The following is a 22,920-nucleotide window of genomic DNA, read 5'->3' on the forward strand; positions in this document are numbered from 1 at the left end:
AATACGACATCCACAATGGACAGTTAGGCAAGGAAATATGTGATGCTGCTGTTTCCTTCAGGTTCAAAGCACGTTTCATTTTTTCAGGCAACATGAAGTGATGTAGTTCCAAATATATAGTTTGATAAACCCTTTGACCTTTAGTTTCATGAAAAAATTATCGGAACAAAATGAACCGGTTATAATCGGTTTCCAGAATTTAAAAATACAATTTTCACTTCTGAACAACTGAAAATCACTTTGTTCTGGTTTTCGGTTACGTTCTGCTAAAAATTTCGTTCTTTTTTGTTTTCGTTCCTTGAACCGTTTTTAGTCCCTGATTGTTACAATAAAACAATATATCCTTAGGCTCAAATTGATAGGGGAAAGTGTATATTTTAGATATTGGTCACCGTTTCAAATCACATTTTTTGCTTTCACTTGATCATTTTAAATGATCATGTTATGGCATGAAAATTCTTTTTTTAATAGCTACATTTGTTTTATTTAATTGTTTATTGTTAAATTAATTTTTAAAAATACAAATTTGCATGCATAATAATTATAATTATTACTACATGCATATGAATTGTTATAGAATTAGCAGTATACTGTTTAAAATAGTTTTAGATGGAGTGTCACCTCTATGCGGTGTCACAAATTGAGACCACTAGTGAAAATGCTTTTATTTTGCATTTTTCAAATTTATTTCAATATGTTTTATTGGGATTTATATTATCAGCATAACAATTTGAGTGTAAAGTTGAAATAAAAAATGTATACGAGTTTCAAAATCTTATAATATTTGGTATGTCCCCCTTTTGCTTTATAAAAGCATACACTTGAGTATAGACATCTCAATTTTTGTGTGCAAAACCTGATGATCCATGTTTTTCCAGAATGATCTGAGAATGTTCCCAAGAGTTTCATTTTGTGTGTTTCACTGGAAGCAAAGAAATCTGACCATTTGTGCAAAGGAGTTAAAGGGATAGTTTAAAACAGTGACAACTCTGTCATCATTTACTCACCCTCATCGCTATGACTTTCTTTGTGGAACTCAAAAGGAGATGTTTGGAACAACAAGAGAGTGAGTAAACAATGACAGAATTTTTGAAATAGAAGTTGACCTATCTCTTTGACATGGTCAGTGTCACAAATTTGCTTACATTTGATGAGTGGCCTAGAAGTAGTACAGAATTGTACTTCATTTTAGACTAAACTCTTTAAAAATCCCCCATTGTTACTGAGTAACAATGACTATTTCTTGTTAGAATGCTCATATGCTCCAATCTCAAAGAACGTTTAAGATGCCTCAGAATGGCTGTCTTAATGCATCTTTACTATATAACAGTTATAAACTTTACGATATTAGTGCTGAGATTTCCTGTTCTGCAACCTTTCTGCAATTCATATCACTTGCTTTACCAAACTTGTACAATATTTTTGCGATTTGCATCGTACTGTCATATTATGTGAGAAGCAAGAGGTCTATCTCTATTTGTCAAGCTAAAGTACATCTCCTCACAAATTCCTCTCGCGGCTGTTTTCCATCATCAGTCGATAAGAGCGACTTTATCAGATATCATCCATTTACAGCAGTAGCAGTTTTTTTAGGCTAATGAACTGAATTGGGCATTAAAAATGACAAAGTACTGAATGTTTGATGTGAAATTCTCATTGAAAGTTTGATTACAGATTATGGAAGTCATTTTTATAATGAATAATTATTATTTTCAAATATTACTTGTTATCTGAACATTTCTTTTTCTCATTATGTCTTTATTTATTTTTCTCCTTTTTATTTTTAATTTAGATGTGAAATAGTGACAGACAAATGCTACTCTTATTTCTGACATTTAAAGTTCATGCACATTTTATATCAAATGAATTTTTATACAATATACTGTACATTAATTGTTTGCAAAGTTCTGTTACACCTATTTGTTAAGATAAATTTGAACAAGTTGAAAGGTGAGAGAAAATAATTCTGCTCTGCATTGTTATTGTTTTTATTTATTATCATCCTAATGATATTTTCTTTCTTGATATTTATACTCTTAAAATAAAGAACTGTACTGCAGTCACTGAGATCTGAAAAATCATCTTTTAACTATACTTATTGACGTTAGCATCCCAATTCTGCTATGTGCTAAAAGTGTGTACTTTGCTAGTGATGGTAAAAAGTATAAACTTTTGCAATCACACAGTATGTAATTATTGGTACATACTACCACATCATAAAACTGTCTTGATATTCTTTGTTGCATATGGTACTGTACGTTTGCATGTAAGCATTTCTATATTTAAACAATTGTGGCAACTTTTGCCTCGCACTGCTCGCTATTTTTTCTTTAAAACATTTTTTTAGTCTTTAACTACTATGTACTAACATTAAAATCCATACAATACAATGTGTTAAATTCTCACAAGATTCAAATTTGCTGCTACTACGGTTGAGGTACGGGCATGTTTAGGGGTAGGGTTAAGTTTTGGGTTAGGGTTTGGGGTAAGGGTTGGGGTAGGGATAGGTTTAGGATTAGGGGTAAGGTTAACAGTGTAACTTAAGTTGCAATTCAATGCAGGTACTTTAAATGTAAGTACAATGCAACAACACGTGTGTACATAATAAGGACACTGTATCAAATGCTTAAGTACATAGTGGTTAAGGACACCTAGTACACCAATCAGCCACAACATTAAAACCACCTGCCTAATATTGTGTAGGTCCCCCTCGTGGCGCCGAAACAGCACCAACCCGCATCTCAGAATAGCATACTGACATGCTGTTCTTCTCACCACAATTGTACAGAGTGGTTATCTGAGTTACCGTAGACTCTGTCAGTTCGAACCAGTCTGGCCATTCTCTGTTGTCCTCTCTCATCAACAAGGCGTTTCCATCCACAGAACTGCCGCTCACTGGATGTTTTTTGTTTTTGGCACCATTCGGAGTAAATACTAGAGATTGTTGTGTGTGAAAATCCCAAGAGATCAGCAGTTACAGAAATACTCAAACCAGCCCATCCTTTTCTTTGTGCGACACGTGGGAATTGTGTTTTGAATTTTAGGTTCCAATGTTGTGAATTTTGTGTTAAAATGTGTACCTGTCAATTTTTTAATAATTTCATAATTATACATGCAATATGACTTCAGATGGATAGAATAGGCTACATGGAATTTGTACATTAAAAAAAAAAAAAAAAAAAGCTAAAATGTGGTTAAATCGTGAGAAAAAAATACATTTTCACAAACTATATATACAGTTAAGTGCAGAAGTTTGCATGCCCCTTTTGTTTTATACATTTTCACACCATTTCAGAATGTATACAAATATAAGCGATAGAATCATCTTTTCAGAAGCTACATAACATAACATTTAATCTAATTTACACAAATCAAACTGTTCAAAAGTTTGCATCCCCTTGGTTCTTGTGTTGCCTTCTTGTGCATCAATAATTGTTTGCACCTTTTGTAATAGTTGTGTATGAGTCCCTCAGTTGTCCTAAGAGTGAAAAGCTAGATCTCAACATCATGTAGGCCACTGTTGGGAAGAGCTCAAATGTGCAGAAGATGCTGAAAAAGCAAAGAATACAGAGGACTTGGAGGATTTTTCTTAAGAAAAATGGTCAGCTTCTCTACTCAGGACAAAGCAGGGACTCATGAACAATTATTACACAAACAGTCATTGATCATCGAGAAAGCAACACACCATATTAAGAATCAAGGAAATGTAAACTTGTCAACAGGAGCATTTGTGTAAATTCAGTTACTATTTTGTCTTGTGGAATATACGTATGTGTGTATCTGTTATGACAAAATTTTCAGGGCAGTACTAAATAAAAAACAAAATGCAATTTATCCCACTTAATTTTTTTCTCGGGAATGTGATTGTGCAGTGTATTTTGTTGAAATAATCTCACAGATCAAATGAATTTCAAATGAACCGCAATGTTGAAAACGGTATTTCCAAGCAAGCAAAGACAAAAGTTACATGTCGGCTCCGACTGCTGCTTCTGTCGGCTACAGCCAGGGGCGTAGATTCTGGGGGGTGATGGGGGGGGGAGAGGTACAGCTAGCCACAAGAGTTACATAGTCTCTTACATTGGGCTGTATTATTCAAAACGAGACTCCTGTGTGTTTCCATGGGTAAATAATCCACTAAATGTGTAAATGTGCCATGTGTCCATGACAAAACATGTAATGCAGTAACAGTTAGAATTTTCAAAAATGCAAAAAAATATTTGACATTCCAAAGATGGCGTCATATTATGTACAAACGTAAAGCTCAGGCTCTTGCCTTTCCGTAGACATGTCAATCAATCAGGGGTGCATTTCCCAAAAGCATCAGTAGTGAACTATGGTCACAAGTTTCATCGTTACCAACATTTAAACGATTTGGCGTTTCCCGAAACCGTAGTTCCAACTACACAAATTTGCGACACTGTTTGCGAATGTTCATTGGAACTACAGTTTCGGGAAATGCCAAATCGTTGAAATATGTTGGTAACAGCTCTCCACCTGTGGTTAGAAGCATAGTTCCTTGTTAGTTTGTGGTGTCGACGTCATTGATTTCGCCGCAGCTGGGGTGTGTTCTATTCAGAGTTATCACCCCTATGCCCAATTCCTTTCAAATACTTCACCATACACTCTGAGAGCTTTGAAAGGCTTGAAGTTGTGGTGCTCAAAGTTATTTTTTATTGGAAATTCAGTTTGAAACGATCTTCCAGCATGACTGTCACAATTGTTCTCCCTTCGAAGTGCCCTCCGAAGGCATTATTTAGGCCATTTGGAACGTAGGATTGGCTTCGTTTTTGTTTAAAAAAGGTGATTTATTTTATTATTTACAAGTGAATATCTTTGTTACAAAATTTTCCAAAGAGAAATTTCACATATGGCTATATATAGTGTCAGAAAAGTGCTATGTATGTGTAAAATTAATTCATTTTCATATTTCAAAAGTAACATATAAGTGTTTTGTCAGTGATTTGTGACATTAATAGGGCACAGCTTCATTTGATTATCAAATTATTGTATTCATCTGTTAATGGGTTTTGGTTTTAAAACACGCTGCTTTCATGCTGTTTTTTTCTTCTTCATAGTTATCATGCTGTGGCTTGGGGAAAATGAGAAGTAAGACCTCTCTTTAGAATTGTCTGAGAATTTAAATAAAGGATGTGCTTTGTGTCATGTTTGGCTGATATTATCATGGCTATTATCTTGTGTATTGAGAAAATCTTTTACATAGCCAGCTTTAGTTACTTGTCTGTTGTAGTGTATGTGATGGTGGGTCATCACCACTGCAAAACAATAAAGGTTTGTATGTCATTCCATACATAGGATTCTTAATCACACTTAGAGTATATCATTTATTAATGACATTATTCTGGTAGTTGATAATTACGTAATGACATTGCATGACATGATTCACGCAATAATTGCTTACATTTGATCTGGCATTCCAATGCTGCTGTGATGCACCAAGTCACAAGTATCACCCATTAGGTGGTCATTTTTACATGTTCAGCTACTGGAAGAATTAGTATACTGTATACTGTAGTAAAGAGTACGCCACTTTCAAAGTGCATATAAATGTAAATGTCTATTTTTTTGCCTTAAGCAGCTTTTTCACAATAAACAGATTTCTCTCCATGTAAATGAGCTGTTATAATTTGAAATCCATGCGATCTCTGCAGAAGTAATTACTAAACCCCCTGAATAACGTAATTAACGACAGCTCTACATTGTTGAACCAACGTGGTTAGAACGATGGATGTGCAACATAGTTACTAGGGTTTCGGAAAACAGTCGTGACTAGCTAGTTAGCCCAGATCGACTAACCAGGGGGCTGAGATAGATCCTTGCGCAAGATGGAGGCTGGACATAAACAAACCAGAATGGAGACATTTGCGCGCAAACAGCTGCGTTACAGTGAACTGTGAGACACACTTTGCTCTCTCCAGTGTACAGAGTTACTTTGTGTCCAAAAATGACACAACAAAGAAAAGAACAGCATCATAGAATACTGTTTTTGACGGGGCTGCAGCGGTTTTGGATAGAGTTGTATAGCTTGAGCGAGATAGAACCGGAACACAATGAGCCCCCACATGCTCCCGTTCAGACCACAAGGACATTATAGTTATTTTTGCATTTTGTATATCCACATAATTTGTTATATATCTTTATTATTATTATAGAATACAGAATATGATTATTATATAAAATAAATAATCAAAACATACTTGGTTGCATTCAAGGGCATAGATTTGGCTTGAAAATTGGGGGGTTGTACTTGCTTGTTTTGATTATTGGGGGGTTACCTTATGGCTTGGATAACTTATATGTTACTTGGTAGGAGTCTCTCTGAAAAGAAGGTACTGAAACCTGGAAAGTGTAAAGTACTTTGTAATAGCTTGTTTTTGCAGTTTGGATAGATGGGGACCTTGGAGACTCCAAAATGACCAACTTGGCCTCCCTTCAGTTTTATTAGAATATCTCGTGAATCCTAAATGATAGAGAGAAAATATATTTTTTTTCCAGTACAGGCTGACACTTTTAGTGGATTCAAACACAAATTGAATCAGCTTCAGAGAGCCTATACAGAAGGTCCTTAGTTATTCAAATTCATACTTCAGAAATTCCATTTTTTGTGTGTGTGTTTATCATAACAGTGTGAACATATACAATAATATGTATCACTTTTAGCAATTGTTATTTACATTTTGAAGGCTTCCCTGTAAAATGATATATTTTTTGCATGTGCACAACTGTACAGAATGTGAATAAGAGGTACCTTCAAATTTGGGTATGCCAAATTCAGGTGGAAATCCAAAAATACCACAGAGTTGGAAGTCTTTTGGAATCATTTCCACTGAACATGGATTGGATCTGTTGAACAAATGACAGGAGTTTTTACAAAGTGTGTTACTAAATAATTATAAATCAACCATTGGATTTTCATATAGGCGTTTTCATGCTTATTTGATATGCCAATGGTTTTAATTTGGTCAATAAGTGGCAGATAAATACTGGCAGCCGATCCATCGGTGCATCCCTATTTCAAATATTATGTTTTTATGTATTTACAAAATGAAAACTGACTGTACTTTTACTATATGTGTACCCAAAATATGGTACAGTATATAAATGGACACAGTTTTGGGGGGAAAACATACACATTTTAAAATGTTTCCAATTCTGACTTTTAGCCAATTCGTTAGAATGATCAATATAAGATGGATGGAATGCAAATGTTAATGATATGTAAAAGAACCTGATGGTTACCAGGTAGTCATTGGATAAAATAAACAATCTTTTGTTATCGCTGAAGTTGATACATATTTTATAAATTAGAAAAGTGAGAAAAAAACATCTATGTTCTACTTTTAAATAAAGTGCTACTAAGCAAGATAATAAATACAAATTTCATCCTTTAGATTGATATAATACTTATTTATTCCAGTGATATATGATACCAACATTTTCATTGTACAGTCTCTTAAATAACATGCTAATTTACAGAGAGTGAATTAAAGCTTGGCTTCCTCTGTCTCAATGAAGACATGATGAAACAGGTCCTTGATACATAAATCACATTATTCCTGACAAAAACATGTATCTGAGCTACTCTAGTTAACTTCTCAGCCTACCAGTGGGAATGCCTTTGTGCTAATTAAACACATCTTCTTCTTCGGAACACTGAAATATATTCCTGTTGTCTTTCAATGGAATTGCTGCTTTGTATGGTTTTTGTAAGGTTACTTAACCGTGGAATGCATGACCCAAAAAAACTACAACAGTGCATAAAGAGGGTCAGAATGACCCCTATGATTTCAATGGATTTCTACCAAGAAAAGTTATCCTGTTTATATCTTTATCTTCAAGAATTTAAGAATTAGATCGTTCACAACTGTTTAAATGTTTAATTCATGTTTATTTGCTCACTTTTAATATTTTAAAATTTAAATATAAAATTCAGTATTCTTCTAAATAATTTCAACTTTTCCTTATCCGACTCTTTCTGAGCATTTATCATAAACACATTCAAAACATCTAATAGTGCAGACAGCTTTCTCCACTGGAACGTTCTAAACCTCATCTGCTTCTCATTAAAACACTAAACAACTATACAATATTTTGTTACAGTGACAGTCATTCGAATACTCTTATTTTGACTACAAAGCCATTATGGGTGTCTCATTGAACATTTCCAAAGCCTCCCCTGCTGTATATGCATGCTTATTTTGCTAATAGTTAACTTGTTAGTAGTTTGCTTGCTAGCTGATTTAGAATATTTGAATTTCTATGCTTCAAAATCTGTCATATATTTAAAAAAATAAAAAATACAGTATTTCTAGACAAAACTTACCAACTTGCTAAAATGTGCTAGCTACCCAAGTATTAGCTCTATTAGTTTGCTAGCTAGCTGATTTAAAATATAATTTAAAATGTCTGAATGTCAGTGCTTCGAAATGTGTCTGTCATACATTTTTAAAAGTAGAAAAATGTTATGTAAAGTCAAAATTCCATAGGAAATGCATATGGGTCATTTTGACACCCTTCAAGCAGTCTTAGAGTAGTGATAAAAAAAATAAAAAAAAAAATTCTGAAACTATGACCTAGAAATATGAAAATTACATTGGTGAGGGTCACAAACAAGATTTCTGAGACCAAGATCAAGGTCAAACATCAGACCCCTTCGGGTCAATTTGACCCCCTTTTTGCATTCTAGGGTTAAAGGTGCAGTTAATCCAAAAATGAAAATTCAGCCACCACCTACACACTAATGTCACATGTCACATCTGTCCAGGCTTCTTTTTTTCTTTTCTTTTTATACAATGAAAGTAGATGGTACATGCTCCAAAAAGAACAAAAAAATTACCATAGAAGTACAACTCATGCACTATATAAAATCTTCTCATGCAATCTGATACCGTTGTGTGAGGAACAGACTGGAATATTAGACATTGTTCGCTGGAAGCTTGCCTTCCACTTAACTATCCAAATGTCACCCATATTTCCGCACAAGTTTGCTAAGGCTCTATCGTGGGCCCAGCCCCCTGGTTGAGAATCGCTGTTATCGAGGACTAATCATTTTGCTGTGTTTTTTTTTTGTCCTTTCATTGCTGCCTTTTCTTAGACAGGACACAGTAAGTTGAGAGAGATTTGGCATTGTCACACCTTTGGCTCAATTTGGACTTCTTGTTGATGCTGTTTCTGAAGCTCTGTCCTACCATCAAGTAGAGGATGGGGTCGATGCAGCTGTTGAAACTGACCAGAGGTCGCGTGAGCTTGTAGGCTACATTGGAGTTTTGTAGCATCGTACAATTCTGCTGGTTCAGGTAACGGTAGGTATAGTAGATACTGCGGTTCAGGTGGAAGGGCAGAAAGCATATCATGAAAGCAATTAGAATAATTATGATCATCTTCACCGAATTCTGCTTGGAGCGCTTTGACATGGAACTTCCACCAATGCTGGGTTCCTGTAGTTTCCGCACCATAAACACATTGCAGACTATCACCACCCCAAATGGTAGGATGAAGAGCAGGAACATGACTACGAAGGTGTATACCAGAAAGCCGTTGAAGAGCTCCGGGATGGTAGTGTCGTGACAGACCAGCAATAAACCATTTTTTCTTGTCTTGGTGAAGTAGAGGATTGGTGCCTGGAATATAAGCAAAATCACCCATATTCCCACTGAAACCAAACAAGCAAAATGGACATTCATCCAGGGCAAAGAGCGCACCGGGTGGCAGATGCCCAAGAATCGGTGGAAACTGATGCAACTGAGGAAGAGGATGCTTCCATAAAGGTTTGTGTAGAAGAGAAAGCGAATCAGTTTGCACATCGGCTCGCTGAACGGCCAGTCGTTTTTATAAGCGTAGTAGTAGATGAGGAACGGAAGGGTAAGGATGTAAAGGGTGTCACAAACGTTGAGGTTGATCATGTAGATGGTGCTGGGCATCCAGTGTTTGGTTCGGAATATAATGTAATATAAGGCAGTGATGTTCAGTGCCAGGCCAAACAAAAACACAAGACTGTAGCTGACTGGGAGGAGAATGTATTTGAAGTCTTCCTTTAAAGGACAGAGGTACACATCACTGTCATTGGTTGATCCAGTGTCTCTAAGCTTTTCCATTGTAGTGCAGATCTGTCAGAGAAAAAGATAATGAAATCATTTCTAAACATAACTTCCTTTACCAGATGTGTTCATTGGTTTGATAGGGCATTAATAATACATATTTAATTTTGTGCCTTTTGTGGATCTATTATGACAGGTCTGTTTATTTCAAACAACTTGATGTCATGTTGATCAACAAGTGATCAATTTAGAGTCTATTTAAGACTTTGTTCAGACGAGTAGCGAAAATTCGATATTTTTGTCTCTAAATGGATTTCACTCAAATCCATTTAGTTGTTTACAGTCTAAACTGCAAATTAATCAACCTGGTCTCATATAATCACGTTACTATACCTACATTTTTGTACATATTTGTACTTTGTACATATCGTTGCAGTTTCCTGGTTAAATTAACATTTGAGGCACTACAACAAGGACTTTTATTCACGTAAACGGCTGATTATCAGTTTATAAACCTTACTTTACACTCTGTTCCTCATACAGTGCTATATTATGACATAAAAAAAACGTTAACTATAGTGCATGACTTGTAAGGTGATACATTTTAATGTTTGTATTATATAACCAACTACATAACCAAGCTTGTTTGAGCCTGTTCAAACTGCGCAACAACTGTAGCACAATTGATACAGCGATGTACTTGTAAAAGGGTACGTTTACACGACAACGATGCAATAAAAATGGAAACGTTTTTCCTTTGCGTTTTTGAAAAGTTTCGCGTACAGACGACAACGTTTTCAAAACGATCCCCGTTCACAAGGATCCGCGAAAACGACTAAAAACGCTATATTATGCATGCCAGGCCAGTAGTTGGCGATGTCACATTGTAAAGAAACACTACACACCTGCGCACATAAGCATTCTTCCACAGAGTGGTGAATACAAACAATGAATTTTGCAATTTTGTCTGGACACACGATTAGGTTGCTTTATTACTACAATTAATTTGCTGGAGAAGCGTCAATAAACTCAAAATCTTGAGCAGCACAAACACAGTCCTGTAGTCCGCCATTGTAGTTTTGAATGTCTCGTGCGTTGTTTTGAAGCATGCCTATAGACTGAACTCTCAAGATTATTCAACAAACTCTGCTCATTTTTAACATCAGTTCATCTCCTGCCTTCTTCTGTATTCCCCCTGCTGACTCTTGGGCTGGTAGGAGAGTAAGTTAACATAAGCTGTTGATATTGACTGGTTTTGGATATCAGACACATATATATGGATATCTTCTGACGGAGAGAAAGGTCTTGTGCACTGGATCTAACATGCATTTTCACTGCCTCATGTTTTCATATTCTAAGCATATCATTGAATACTGTACATGGCATCACATCTCTGTCTATAGGCTATATACATAAGCGGTGGGTAAATTAATTGCAGGGTAAAGGTACATCAAATAAAATTAAGTAAATAAATAAATAACATTTAAAATACAAATAAATTTTTCCCATCTGAATCCATACATTAATTTCAAGATTTTCAAATTGCAGGTTCTGCCTACTGTAGAATGTCCACACTCCGTACAAAACACTCCAAATGAATACATTGTTGATTGTTGTTATTTGCACAGACACCAGTATTCATATTGATAAACATACATCTCAAATTGATGTCTATTAATCCATCATTCTTTATATAACACGTAATACGCGTGCACATGTCGTCATTGTTTTCACAGATTCGCGTTTTTGTATGTTTACACGGAGACGATAACGGCATCGTTTTCAAAAACGTGTACTTTGAAACCCGTTTTCAAAAGTTTGCGTTTTCAGGCCCCAAAACGCCGTTGTCGTGTAAACGAACAGCCAAAACGCATAAAACGTTTTCCGTTTTTAGCTGAAAACGTTGTCGTGTAAACGACCCCAAAAGGACTGGAGTCCTGAAGCGCACGCAAGTCGACACATGAGCCAAAAGTGTCATAGAAGCACCACAAAATATTTAATCTTGGAACTGCCACAATAAGTGTCAGAAACCATGTAATATCATTTTGCAAAAATGTCACCACAGTCAAGTAATTTTCGTGAGATCATGCTGAAATAAATGCAAATCAGAAAATCGAATCTGTTTTCACCATCTTTTGAGACACAACATGTAGGCAATGTCATTTACACAATGCTTAAAGGGATAGTTCACCCCAAAATGAAAATTCTCTCATCATTTACTCACCCTCATGCCATCCCAGATGTGTATGACTTTCTGTCTTCTGCTGAACATAAACAAAGATTTTTAGAATACATATCTTAGCTCTGTAGGTCCATACAGAGATAATCATAAACATAATCCATCAGACTCCATTGGTCTAATCAATGTGTTCTGAAGTGATCCAGTTTGTTTTGAGTGAGAACAGACCAAAATATAACTACTTTTTCACTGTACATCTTGCCATTGCAGTCTAGGCACGATCATGATTTCAAGCTTGATTACACTTTCTAGTGCTTGATGCATATGCAGATTGTTAGATGGAAGTGTAATCGAGCTTGAAATGATGATTACCAAGGAGACTACTGTCAAGACGTACAGTTAAAAATGAGTTATATTTTGTCTGTCCTGTTTGTTTTCTGCAGAAGAAAGAAAGTCATACACATACACATGAGGGTGGAAGGAGGGTGAGTAAATGATGAGAGAATTTAGATTTTTGGGTGAACTAAACTTTTAATGTCTACAGCTATAATTTACCCATATACTATATTAAGTGGCATTTGCTGTGGTGTGTAATATGGCAACCAATATAGATTTACTGGATATTGAATATACACTGTCTAAACAAACAGACAAGGACATTGTAGATACTCAATCATAAAGATCAGATTTTAAATAAAACATTTAAATTGGGTTGTCTGAACAATATGTTTTGTTTTGTTTTCCTGCCATATTTGACTCAAATCCATTTAGTTGTTTGTATGTGGCTCGAGTTGATATCTTATTGTAGGTATTTCAAATTTTAACTACACTAGTATCTGAGCATGTGGATCCAGTTTCATTACTTACAAAATGATCGGATCGAATTAGAAAAACAAATTGCAATTGGATGTAGTGTCAACAGAGCCTAAAACCATCTTGGACATGATGTCACACTGCTTTTCAAACAGGATTCTTGATCACATCTCAACCCTTTATATCTTTGTCAACTCTAAGAGTTGGTATACCATATGTCCACAAACACACAAACGTCTCTGTTACGTACATAACCTCGGTCCCTGAGACGAAGGGAACGAGACAGTGCGTTTATTAACGCATATGGGGAGTGCCTTCCACACAACCTAGTTGGGGAGTGCCATCCACATAACCTAGTTGAAACTTCTCCACAATAACACCAATATTCTAATATTGGCTATGATGTTTGAGCCCCGCCCGTTTTGGCGCAAAGCTGTCTGCTATAAAAGCAGGTGCACTAACACCATTTCCTCAGAATTTCTTCCTTCAAGACAGCGATCAATCCTCGTCCTCAAAAACTCTGAGTCTTGTAGTGCGACTAGTGTTTTCAGTGTTTCATTCCCTTTGTCTCAGGGAACTGAGGTTACGTACGTAACCAAGACGTTCCCTTATGACTCAGTACACTTGACATTGTGTTTATTAACGCATATGGGGAACAGAATCCCATCACGTCACACTACATGACATAACCTCCCGGAAAAAAAGCATGACGCAGCAGTCTCATGGAACGGCGACCGACATGAGTATGCCGCAGTGAGTGACCCTCCTGTTGGGCCAGGAGGGGAACACTCAGGACAAATATATGAACTATAGTCATATAGTATGAATTACCTCCTTCATGAACCCAGTCGGGAAGGGAGTTTATTTATAATGTAAGTGCTTGTGACTTACGGTAAATTACAACAGCCTAATGCAGGCAGTTGTGTAAAAGATGGGGAGCTCATCCTAAAAGGGAGGAGCATAAGTATATATATTTGGCCAATGGATTGCAAGCACTCTAAACAGAGAGGACTTGTGAAGACAGAGACTTTACATCTAGGTTGTAAAACCTTGCGAATGTGTTTTTAGAGGACCATCCTGCTGCAAAACATTTATCTTGTATGGACACACCATGAGGCCATGCTTCTAGTTGAGTGTGCTTTAACATCAATTGGGCAAGTCTTACCCAGCAACTCATAAGCCAGGGCAATTGCATCGACAATCCAGTAAGAAAGTCTTTGCTTGGAGACGGTCATTCCTTTGGTGCATCCTCCATAGCATACAAAGAGCTGATCAGACAGTCTGAACTGGCGTGAACGCTCAACGTATGCATGTAGTGCCCGCACAAGGCATAACAAGTGCAATGATTGTCCCTCATCCGAATTAAATGGAGGAGGGAAGAAGGCCTGAAGGTGAACCACCTGCGCTCTGAAGGGCATGGTTAGGACCTTAGGCACATAGCCTATTCTGGGTTTGACAGTGGCTCTTGAAAGTCTTGGGCCAAACTCCAGACATGAACTGTCAATTGATAGTGCATGTAAGTCACCGACCCGTTTTACTGAGGCCAGAGCCAGCAGTAGTGCCATCTTAACGGAGAGCATGCGCAAATCAACAGAGCCCAAAGGCTTAAAGGGGGGCCCCGCGATAGCTTTTTGGGCTAAAGTTATGTCCCAAGTCAGGACAGTAGCCGGCCGAGGTGGGTTTAATCATCTTACTCCTTTAAGGAACTTTATGATTAAATCTTATAGATGCTTATAGAGGTGCCAGCTTCATGCACGTGAAACGCAGATATAGTTGCCACATACACTTTGAGTGTTGACGGAGTGAGTCCTGCATCTAATCGCTCTTGAAGAAATATGAGAATTTCATGTATGGGGCAGTTTACTGGGCCTTTGCCATGTGAAAGACACCAATCAGTGAACATCTTCCAATTTAGCGTGTAGAGGCGCCTCATGGACGGCACTCTTGCCTGTAAAATGGTGTTCATGACTGAATGTGTCAGTTCTGGCGCGTTTAGCATGCTCCGTTCAGGGGCCACACATGCAGGTTCCACAGCTGGGGCTGGGGATGCCTTATTGTGCCTTGCGCCTGAGAGAGGAGATCCCTCCTCAGTGGTATTCTCCATGGCGAGCTGTACAGCATCTCTATCATTTCCAGAAACCATGGCTGGTTTGGCCATTTTGGCACAACCAATAGAATTGTTTCCTTGTCCTCTCGGGCTTTGCAAATGACAGAGTGAATCAGGCATACTAGGGCAAATGCATATTTGTGTTTCGCCAGCCATTTGTGTGCCATTGTGTCTGCTCCCAGCGGGGCTTGTGACTTTGAGTATCAGAGGGGACAGTGGGTATTCCCCACTGAGGCAAATAGATCGATTTCTGCTTTGCCGAATATTTCCCAAATCCTCAATACAGTTTGAGGATGAAGTCTCCATTCACCCGGGATCACCCCTTGGTGTGATAGAAGGTCCGTGCCGTAATTCAGACAGCCTGGGACATATGTCGCCACCATAAATCCCAATGCTTTCTGAAACAGCTTCAGTGAAAGTGTTCTCCCCAGGTTGAACTGAGACAGACACTGTAGAATGGCCTGAATGTGCTCGCTCGTGAGATGCACGTGCCCACTCGTGGAGTTGAGGCGAACTCCCAAAAAGGAGATTTGTTGGCTGGGGGAGAGCGTGCTCTTCACCCAGTTCATATTGAGGCACAAGCTGTTTAGATGCTGAAGCAGTAAGTCTCTGTGGTGGCATAACAGAGCCTCTGATTGACCTGCTCAGTTTCAGTATGATGTGCCAGGAGCCAGAGACAGTCCGCAGGTCAGGACTTTAAACTGATACGCTGTTCCATCGAACGCAAATCTCAAAAACATCCTGTGATGTCGTACAATTTAGATACGAAAGTATGCATCCTTCAGATCTGTCGACGCAAACCAATCGTGTGGGTGTACATGCGATAAGATCCATTTCTGAGTAATCATTTTGAATGGGCGCTTTGTGAGTGCAGATCCAGGATCAGCCGAAGCCCGCCATCTTTCTTTGGGACAAGAAACTAATGGCTGTAAAACCCTTTTTGGGCTTGACAATTTGGCATAATCTCTATAGCACTTTTCACAATGAGACTGTGTATTTCGGTTCATAATACTGGCGCGTCTTGGACAAAAATGTGGAAGAAAGTACGCCATTGAAACGGGGTGGCCGGCGTGCAAATTTGAACGTATAACCATGCTCAATTGTTTTTTTGCACATATTCTGAAATACCCGTTAGGGCTCGCCACGTTTCCGCGTAAGGGGACAGAGGGCAATTTGGTTTACCGTATGATATAATGCGTCACTCACATTAGGGAAGTGGTTGCGCATAATGTGTGTGCTTTGAAGAGGAAAAGAGTTCTTTATTGAGAATGTGTGAGCATCTCGTGCATTTGCAATGAATGCTGTATTCTTTCTTGCACTTCTTGCATTTTTTATTGCATTTATTTGAGTGCAAGACACAGAAACAACATTTTGAACAATATTGTGAACAACAATATTCCTTTTCCAACAAACAGTAGTGGGGAGATGGGGTACAGTGTTTTGTGTCTCCAATCGAGCCTTTTTTAGAGCAGACCTGGAGGGAACCGCGGGCTCTGCTTTTCGCTTCAAAGGGTTGTGCCCATCAGGAGCGCTTTTGCTGTGCATGCTGATACACAGGTGCCGGTGAGGCAGCAGGTATGGGGCTTTTAGTCAGGCACTGGCTCGAAACAGAGCAAGGACGAACCGGCTGTGATGTACTCCATTTGGGCATAAAGTGTCTCATAGCCAGTGACTGCTGCTGAGTCATGACTTAATGCTCAGCAACCTTATTCTCAGAGCCGCCAAAGAGGCCAGATGGAGACAATGGAGCATCCAACAGATTGGTTTTTTCCTTATCACTCATTTCTATGAGAGTCAGCCACATATGTTGATCCAGAACTGCCAGGTTGCCCATGGACTTGCCGATGGCCTGCGCAATGACTTTTGTGGCATGCAGTGCTTAGTCTGTAGTGGTGCAGAGCTCTTTGAATGTCTCTGTATCGAAGCCGTGCTCATCCATTTGCTTGAGGAGATTGGCTTGAAATACCTGGACCACTGCCATTGTGTGGAGTGCTGATCCAGCTTGTCCTGCTGCTGAGTAAGCTTTTCCAGCCAGTGTGGACGTTTGTGGACACGGTTTGGAAGGATGTATGGGCCGTGATTTCCACAGCCTGTTACTTGCTGGGCAGAGGTGTGCCGCTACCGCCTCCTCCACGGGGTAGTTGGGCATAACCGTTTTCTTCCCCGTGATCCACATTAGAGAGGATGGCGTCACTGCACAAGCATGCCGAGAAGGGTGCACAGCAGGACTTAGACAGTTCGTTATGAACTTTGGGGAAGAATGGGGCAGATTTGCTTTTATGGCAGACAGCTTCGCGCCAAAACGGGCAGGGCTCAAACACCATAGCCAATATTAGAATATTGGCGTTATTGTAGAGAGGCTTCAATTAGGTCGTGTGGAAGGCACTCCCCAACTCGGTCGTGTGGAAGTCACTCCCTTTATGTGTTAATAAACGCAAGGTCAAGTGTACTGAGTTGGAAGGGAACTGATATCATTGTACATACAACAGCATATGCATAATTCTGGAACAATGTTCTCAATATGGCATCAAAGAAATTACCAATTGTTTCTACCCAAATTCTAGACGGATAAATGAGCTTTTAAAGTGGCATTAAATAGCAGATCTGGGAATCAAACACCCTAACTATGCTCTCATTTACACCACAGAACAACATATCACATATCGAATCAAGCCACAAAATAGAATCTGTTGAGAATTTCCTAAGAGCTTCCTCCCAACATCAAATGGTAGCTGACATTCACAAGACTCTTCCAATGTATATTGGGGAGATCATTATCACACTTTTTTATGCCAGTGAATATTTCTCATGATAAGAGTCGAATTCTGTATAAAAACAAAACAAATTTTGGTACACTATATGGTGTTAGTTGTCACAATGGGAAACTGCCATTAAATATTAATATCCAATAAAAGGCTTTTCAGCAAAACATAAACAGTAAAACAATTATAAAACACAAAACAATGAATGCAACAGCAAAATGTACAAGAAATATGGCATTATTTTGACCAACAGATATTGTAAATAATACAATTTACAGCATTTAAAACATGTGTCAACATGCCCAGACCTGACATTTATGAAAATTCCCAGAACACAGCTCAGTTTTCATGTTACAATACATACCCGTATCTTATTGCGTTCACTTGTCACCCAATAGTTTTACAAAAATACTGAAGTTGTAATTTTAGTTTGGAGAATATAATTCACAAAATAATTCTAATTTAAGACACTTTCAAAATAGTTGTATATAAACAAGCATTTGTTAAATTGGAGTTTTGACTCAAAACTTATGTATAATTATTAATGAGATAGAGCCCTTGTGACAGCCTCCCCATGTGTCAACTAGCCCCGGTCTTTTGTAATACAGCATATTTTAGATATTTTCCCACAAACTAGTGTGACATATTATTGAGACATCTTGATAGCTTTATCCTGATATTATCATTTAATAAGTAATAAGATGATCGTATGCAAAAAAATAAAATGCAAATTTGTTCATATACATACACTGTTCAGTAGATGCCCTCAAGATTGCAACAGTTGTGTCTTCTCATGCTCTGCAGTCTGCATACCTGTATGGTCCTGCTCTACCACTGCCTGTTTATTCCTAATTCATTCTGCATTTCTCCAATGTGGGCAGTACAACTTATGTCTGAATGTGTCAGCCTGCATTCATAGGCCAGGGCCTCAGCCAATGGCATGCAAGTCACTTAGACTGCAGCGAGACTAAAACAATTTGAGTATGCTGAAGGATTTTGTTGATGGTAACGTTTCCCAGACACTTCCCATATTTTTGCCTCTTCTTCCACTGTAAGATGCTTTATGCTTGCAGAATGGTGTAGTTACGCCTTCTACCAGAAGTGGATAACTAGACCATGCTTACCAGCTAAACTCTGAACACTTTGTACATTCATCAAACTGGAATTGGAAAGCCTTGTCGAGCACATTGCAGTGCGGGATACACTATACGCTGAAGTGTGTTGTAGTTTTTAACTGCACATTTAGCCCATCATCAAAACTTTAGCAGAGTATATGGCAGAAGTAGTATGGGTAATATGCCATTCCGAACTCAGCATTTGTTTCCAGGCTGATTGGTGCATCCCAACCTACGGATCAAGACAGCCAATCAGATTAGAACTACCACTTTTTGCCTAGTCCTTCACCAATTTGTGTGCAATATGCACCAGATTGTCGTTGAACAGATCTGACACTGCGACTAAGTACATGGGTCAATGGCGTGATGCTAATTTTTAGTCCAGATCTACTGAACTATTCAAAAATGCCTATTAAAAAAATTGCAATTCACACAAACAATTCAACAATTACTTGAATACACCTCTTCTGTGATGAGGATACTTTCAATTACTGAGCTCAAAGTAATTTTTATATTTTTTGCTGGGGCTTAAAGTCAAAAATGTTGTGTGGTGTAACCATCCAGAGACCCCTTTAGATCCTCCAAACTGAGTGTGAAGTTTAAAAAATATATCAGATGTTTTGAAATGTTTAATCAAATGCACATTTTGTTCAGGTCATGTGAGAAAACGTTTGACAAAAAAAAAAAAAAAAACATATTTACAGTGAAATATGTGTTTGAAAACTTTTTTGAAATTAATGATTAAGTTGCGTTAGCTGAATGACACTTCAGAGCTAAGGTGGAGGGCAAGATTTTCAGTGAATAACAACTTAAATTTAGTTTGCCTCTCACATAATGGTATTGTATGGCTTCAGAGGACTTGGAATATAGCTCACAAGTTGAAAGACTACTTTGATTTTGCAGCCCATTTTCCCAAGTAATTTTGTTTCATGGAAAATAGCAGTTTAGGCAGTCTGCAAAATATCTTTATTTATATTTGTTTGGGGTTTTTCTGCCCGGATTACCAAACTCTGCAAGATTACAAGCCTGTGTAAGCATAGTGAGCGGGTGCTTGTTCGGCCTGCCTGCAGTCCTGACCTGTCTCCAATTGAGCATGTGTGGCACATTATGATGCGCAAAATAGAACAATGAAGGCCCCGTACAATTGCGCAGCTAAAGACCTGTATGTATATATATATATATATATATATATATATATATATATATATATATATATATATATATATATATATATATATATATGTATGTATGTATGTATGTATATGTATGTATGTTTGTGTGTGTGTGTGTATATATATATATATATGTGTGTGTGTGTGTGTGTGTATATATTGTGTATTCTATATATACTTTATTTTCTTTTCAATATATATATATATTTTTTTTTTTAATTCAATTTTTTTTTTTTTTTTTAAAAGTCTTGTTGCTGTTTTGTATTTGTTGTGCACTGGAAGCTCCTGTCACCAAAACAAATTCCTTGTATGTGTAAGCACGCTTGGCAATAAAGCTGATTGCCCATCATACCACTCCATGTAATCCTTCAATCAGCAAAAGCATCTTGAGTATTTAGATTAAGTCCAAAGCCAACCTACTGTTATTCTGAAGACTTTTTTCATCTCTAAACTGAGACCAAAATTTATAACACTAACTGCTCCTAGAGCTTTGAAGCTACATCCACCAAACTTGGCACAGACCTTCAGACTTTTCAGTCTTTTACTGTACTATGTTTTTTTTATTTTGCTGATCAGACTTGCGTTTTTTGCACAGCAGACAATCAAATATCAGAAAAATTCTATAGACTAACACCCTGTCTACAGCAGACGCGAGTGGTGCGTCGCGTCAAAAGCAATAGAACGCATTTTAATCGATCATGCTGTCTACACTGGAAGCATCTGTTGCAGTGTGTGGTGCCAACAGTAAACTGGTGTCCTACTACTACCAATAACACAGATAAACAGTTTAGAAAGTTCATGCCGACGCGTCCAGTGTAGACAGCCTCTAGCAGTTACGTGACGTCAACAGATGGCGTGCCTGGTGTAGACAGGGTGTTACTGTACATTGATGGAATGTTCAAATGGACCAACGGTATGCTCGTTAATTCAAATTCCAGTGTCACGCAAGAGGCAGTTTGAACTCCACCCTCATGAATGTGCATACCACAGCTGGCCGGAAGCAAACATTTTTTAGTAAAAAAGGTTTTAAATATTGATCTACTGTATTTCTTAAACACCTAGCATTTAACTTCCGAAGACATTATTTAATCCACTGGAGTCATGTGGATTACTTCTATGATGGCTATATATGCTTTTTGGAGCTTTAAAATTTTGGCATCCATTCACTTGCATTGTATGGCACTACAGAGCTGAGATATTCTTCCAAAAATGTTGTTTGTGTTCTGCTGAAGAAAGAAAGTCATAAACATCTGGGATGGCACGAGGGTGAGCAAATGATGAGAGAATTTTCATTTTTGGGTGAACTGTTCCTATAAGTTGCTATCCATACTCTATCTGATAGTTTATCTGACTATGACTATGTGACAGTCTGTCTGACTATCTAGCTAGCTAGCAATCTGGCTTACTGTAATGTTTGTATAACCATCAAACACGCACTTTTTGCATGTTAAAGTCTGCATGCTTGCACATTAGTGGAGTGATGCTATACAGTACCAGCAGAATGTGAATCTGCTCACCGTGGTCCGCGGCATCCTTCGCTTTATAGCGCTCTGAACTCACAAAAATTGTGTTCAGCACAGATTTAGCTAAAGCAGCACAGACAACACCTTTAAATAAACTGCACTTTTGGGGGTCGGGTGACGCCATGCAAGGAGCAGACATGTGAGCGACGAGCTCTTCGCACTTTGCTGAATTTTTGATTATTCTCATGTTATAATCTGGTGAAATTTGATACACCCAGTTACACATTTGCCCTTTGTTGCAAAACATGGCAAAGAAGTCAAAATCCTCAGGCTCTGGAGACATTAAGAGACACTTACGTGTTCAGGATGAAAGCCCCGACAGGCCTACAGACCAGGGACTCGATTTGGATGGTGCGGCGGGAGAAGGAATCCAGCATCAGTTGTCCAACATGTCGGTGATGTTGACGAAGATTCTTGCTGACTTGGAATATCTCGCTGTAATACGGCGATCGATTACGGCGATGGAAATAAAATTCACTGAGTTAGGTACAAGAGTGACTGATGTTGAAAAACGAATCGATTTTCTGGAATCTTCGGAGAGGGAATTAACTGCTAATCCACCCGCGACCAAAGTTGATTTGGAACATCTCCTCGAAAAGCTTGAAGATCTTGAGAATAGAAGCCGCAGGAATAACGTTCGAATTGTTGGAATTCCTGAGCATGAGGAGGGCAGAGATGTGGTGAAATTCCTAGACGAGTTTTTCCCGAGTCTGCTCGACATAACAGGCCACAAGCTGGAAATCGAGCGAGCTCACAGAGTCCCAGCTCACAGATCTGCTGAAGGAAAAAGGCCCCGACCGATTCTGGCCAGATTTCTGAGATCATCCAATAAAGATCTTGTGTTGCGCCAGGCGAGGAGCAATGGGAAGCTTTCTTGGAAGAACCATAATGTTTTCTTGTTCCCGGACTTTGCGAGTTAGACAAGAGAGAAACGCGATCGGTTCAAGGAATGTAAGAAACTCTTACATCAGGAAAAGATCTCGTTCGCTCTGATGTTTCTGGCCAAACTGAGAATAGAAACGAAGGTCGGTCGCAAAGTATTCACATGTCCAAATCAGGCAATATCTTTTATAGAATCAATGTCTGAGTAAACCATTGGATGTTTCTCATGTGAGTGGGCCTGACTCGCTGTACTTACTCTTGAGGAAGCTGGGCGACATTTTAGGTTTTTTGCATTGGCTCTGCCGAGTGGCT

The 22,920-nt window shown here is 38.2% G+C and overlaps 1 protein-coding gene across 1 annotated transcript; it reads right to left on the reverse strand.

Annotated features, from left to right (window-relative positions):
- Window positions 1-7,513: 7,513 nt before the first annotated feature.
- LOC127455831 (P2Y purinoceptor 2-like) lies at window positions 7,514-10,112 on the reverse strand. Its single transcript, XM_051723983.1, has one exon. The coding sequence runs from the start codon at window positions 10,110-10,112 to the stop codon at window positions 9,093-9,095; it is 1,020 nt and encodes a 339-aa protein (XP_051579943.1). The 3' UTR covers window positions 7,514-9,092.
- Between the last annotated feature and the right edge of the window lie 12,808 nt (window positions 10,113-22,920).

Source organism: Myxocyprinus asiaticus, chromosome 18 (genome assembly GCF_019703515.2).
Source record: "Myxocyprinus asiaticus isolate MX2 ecotype Aquarium Trade chromosome 18, UBuf_Myxa_2, whole genome shotgun sequence".
NCBI lineage: Eukaryota > Metazoa > Chordata > Actinopteri > Cypriniformes > Catostomidae > Myxocyprinus > Myxocyprinus asiaticus.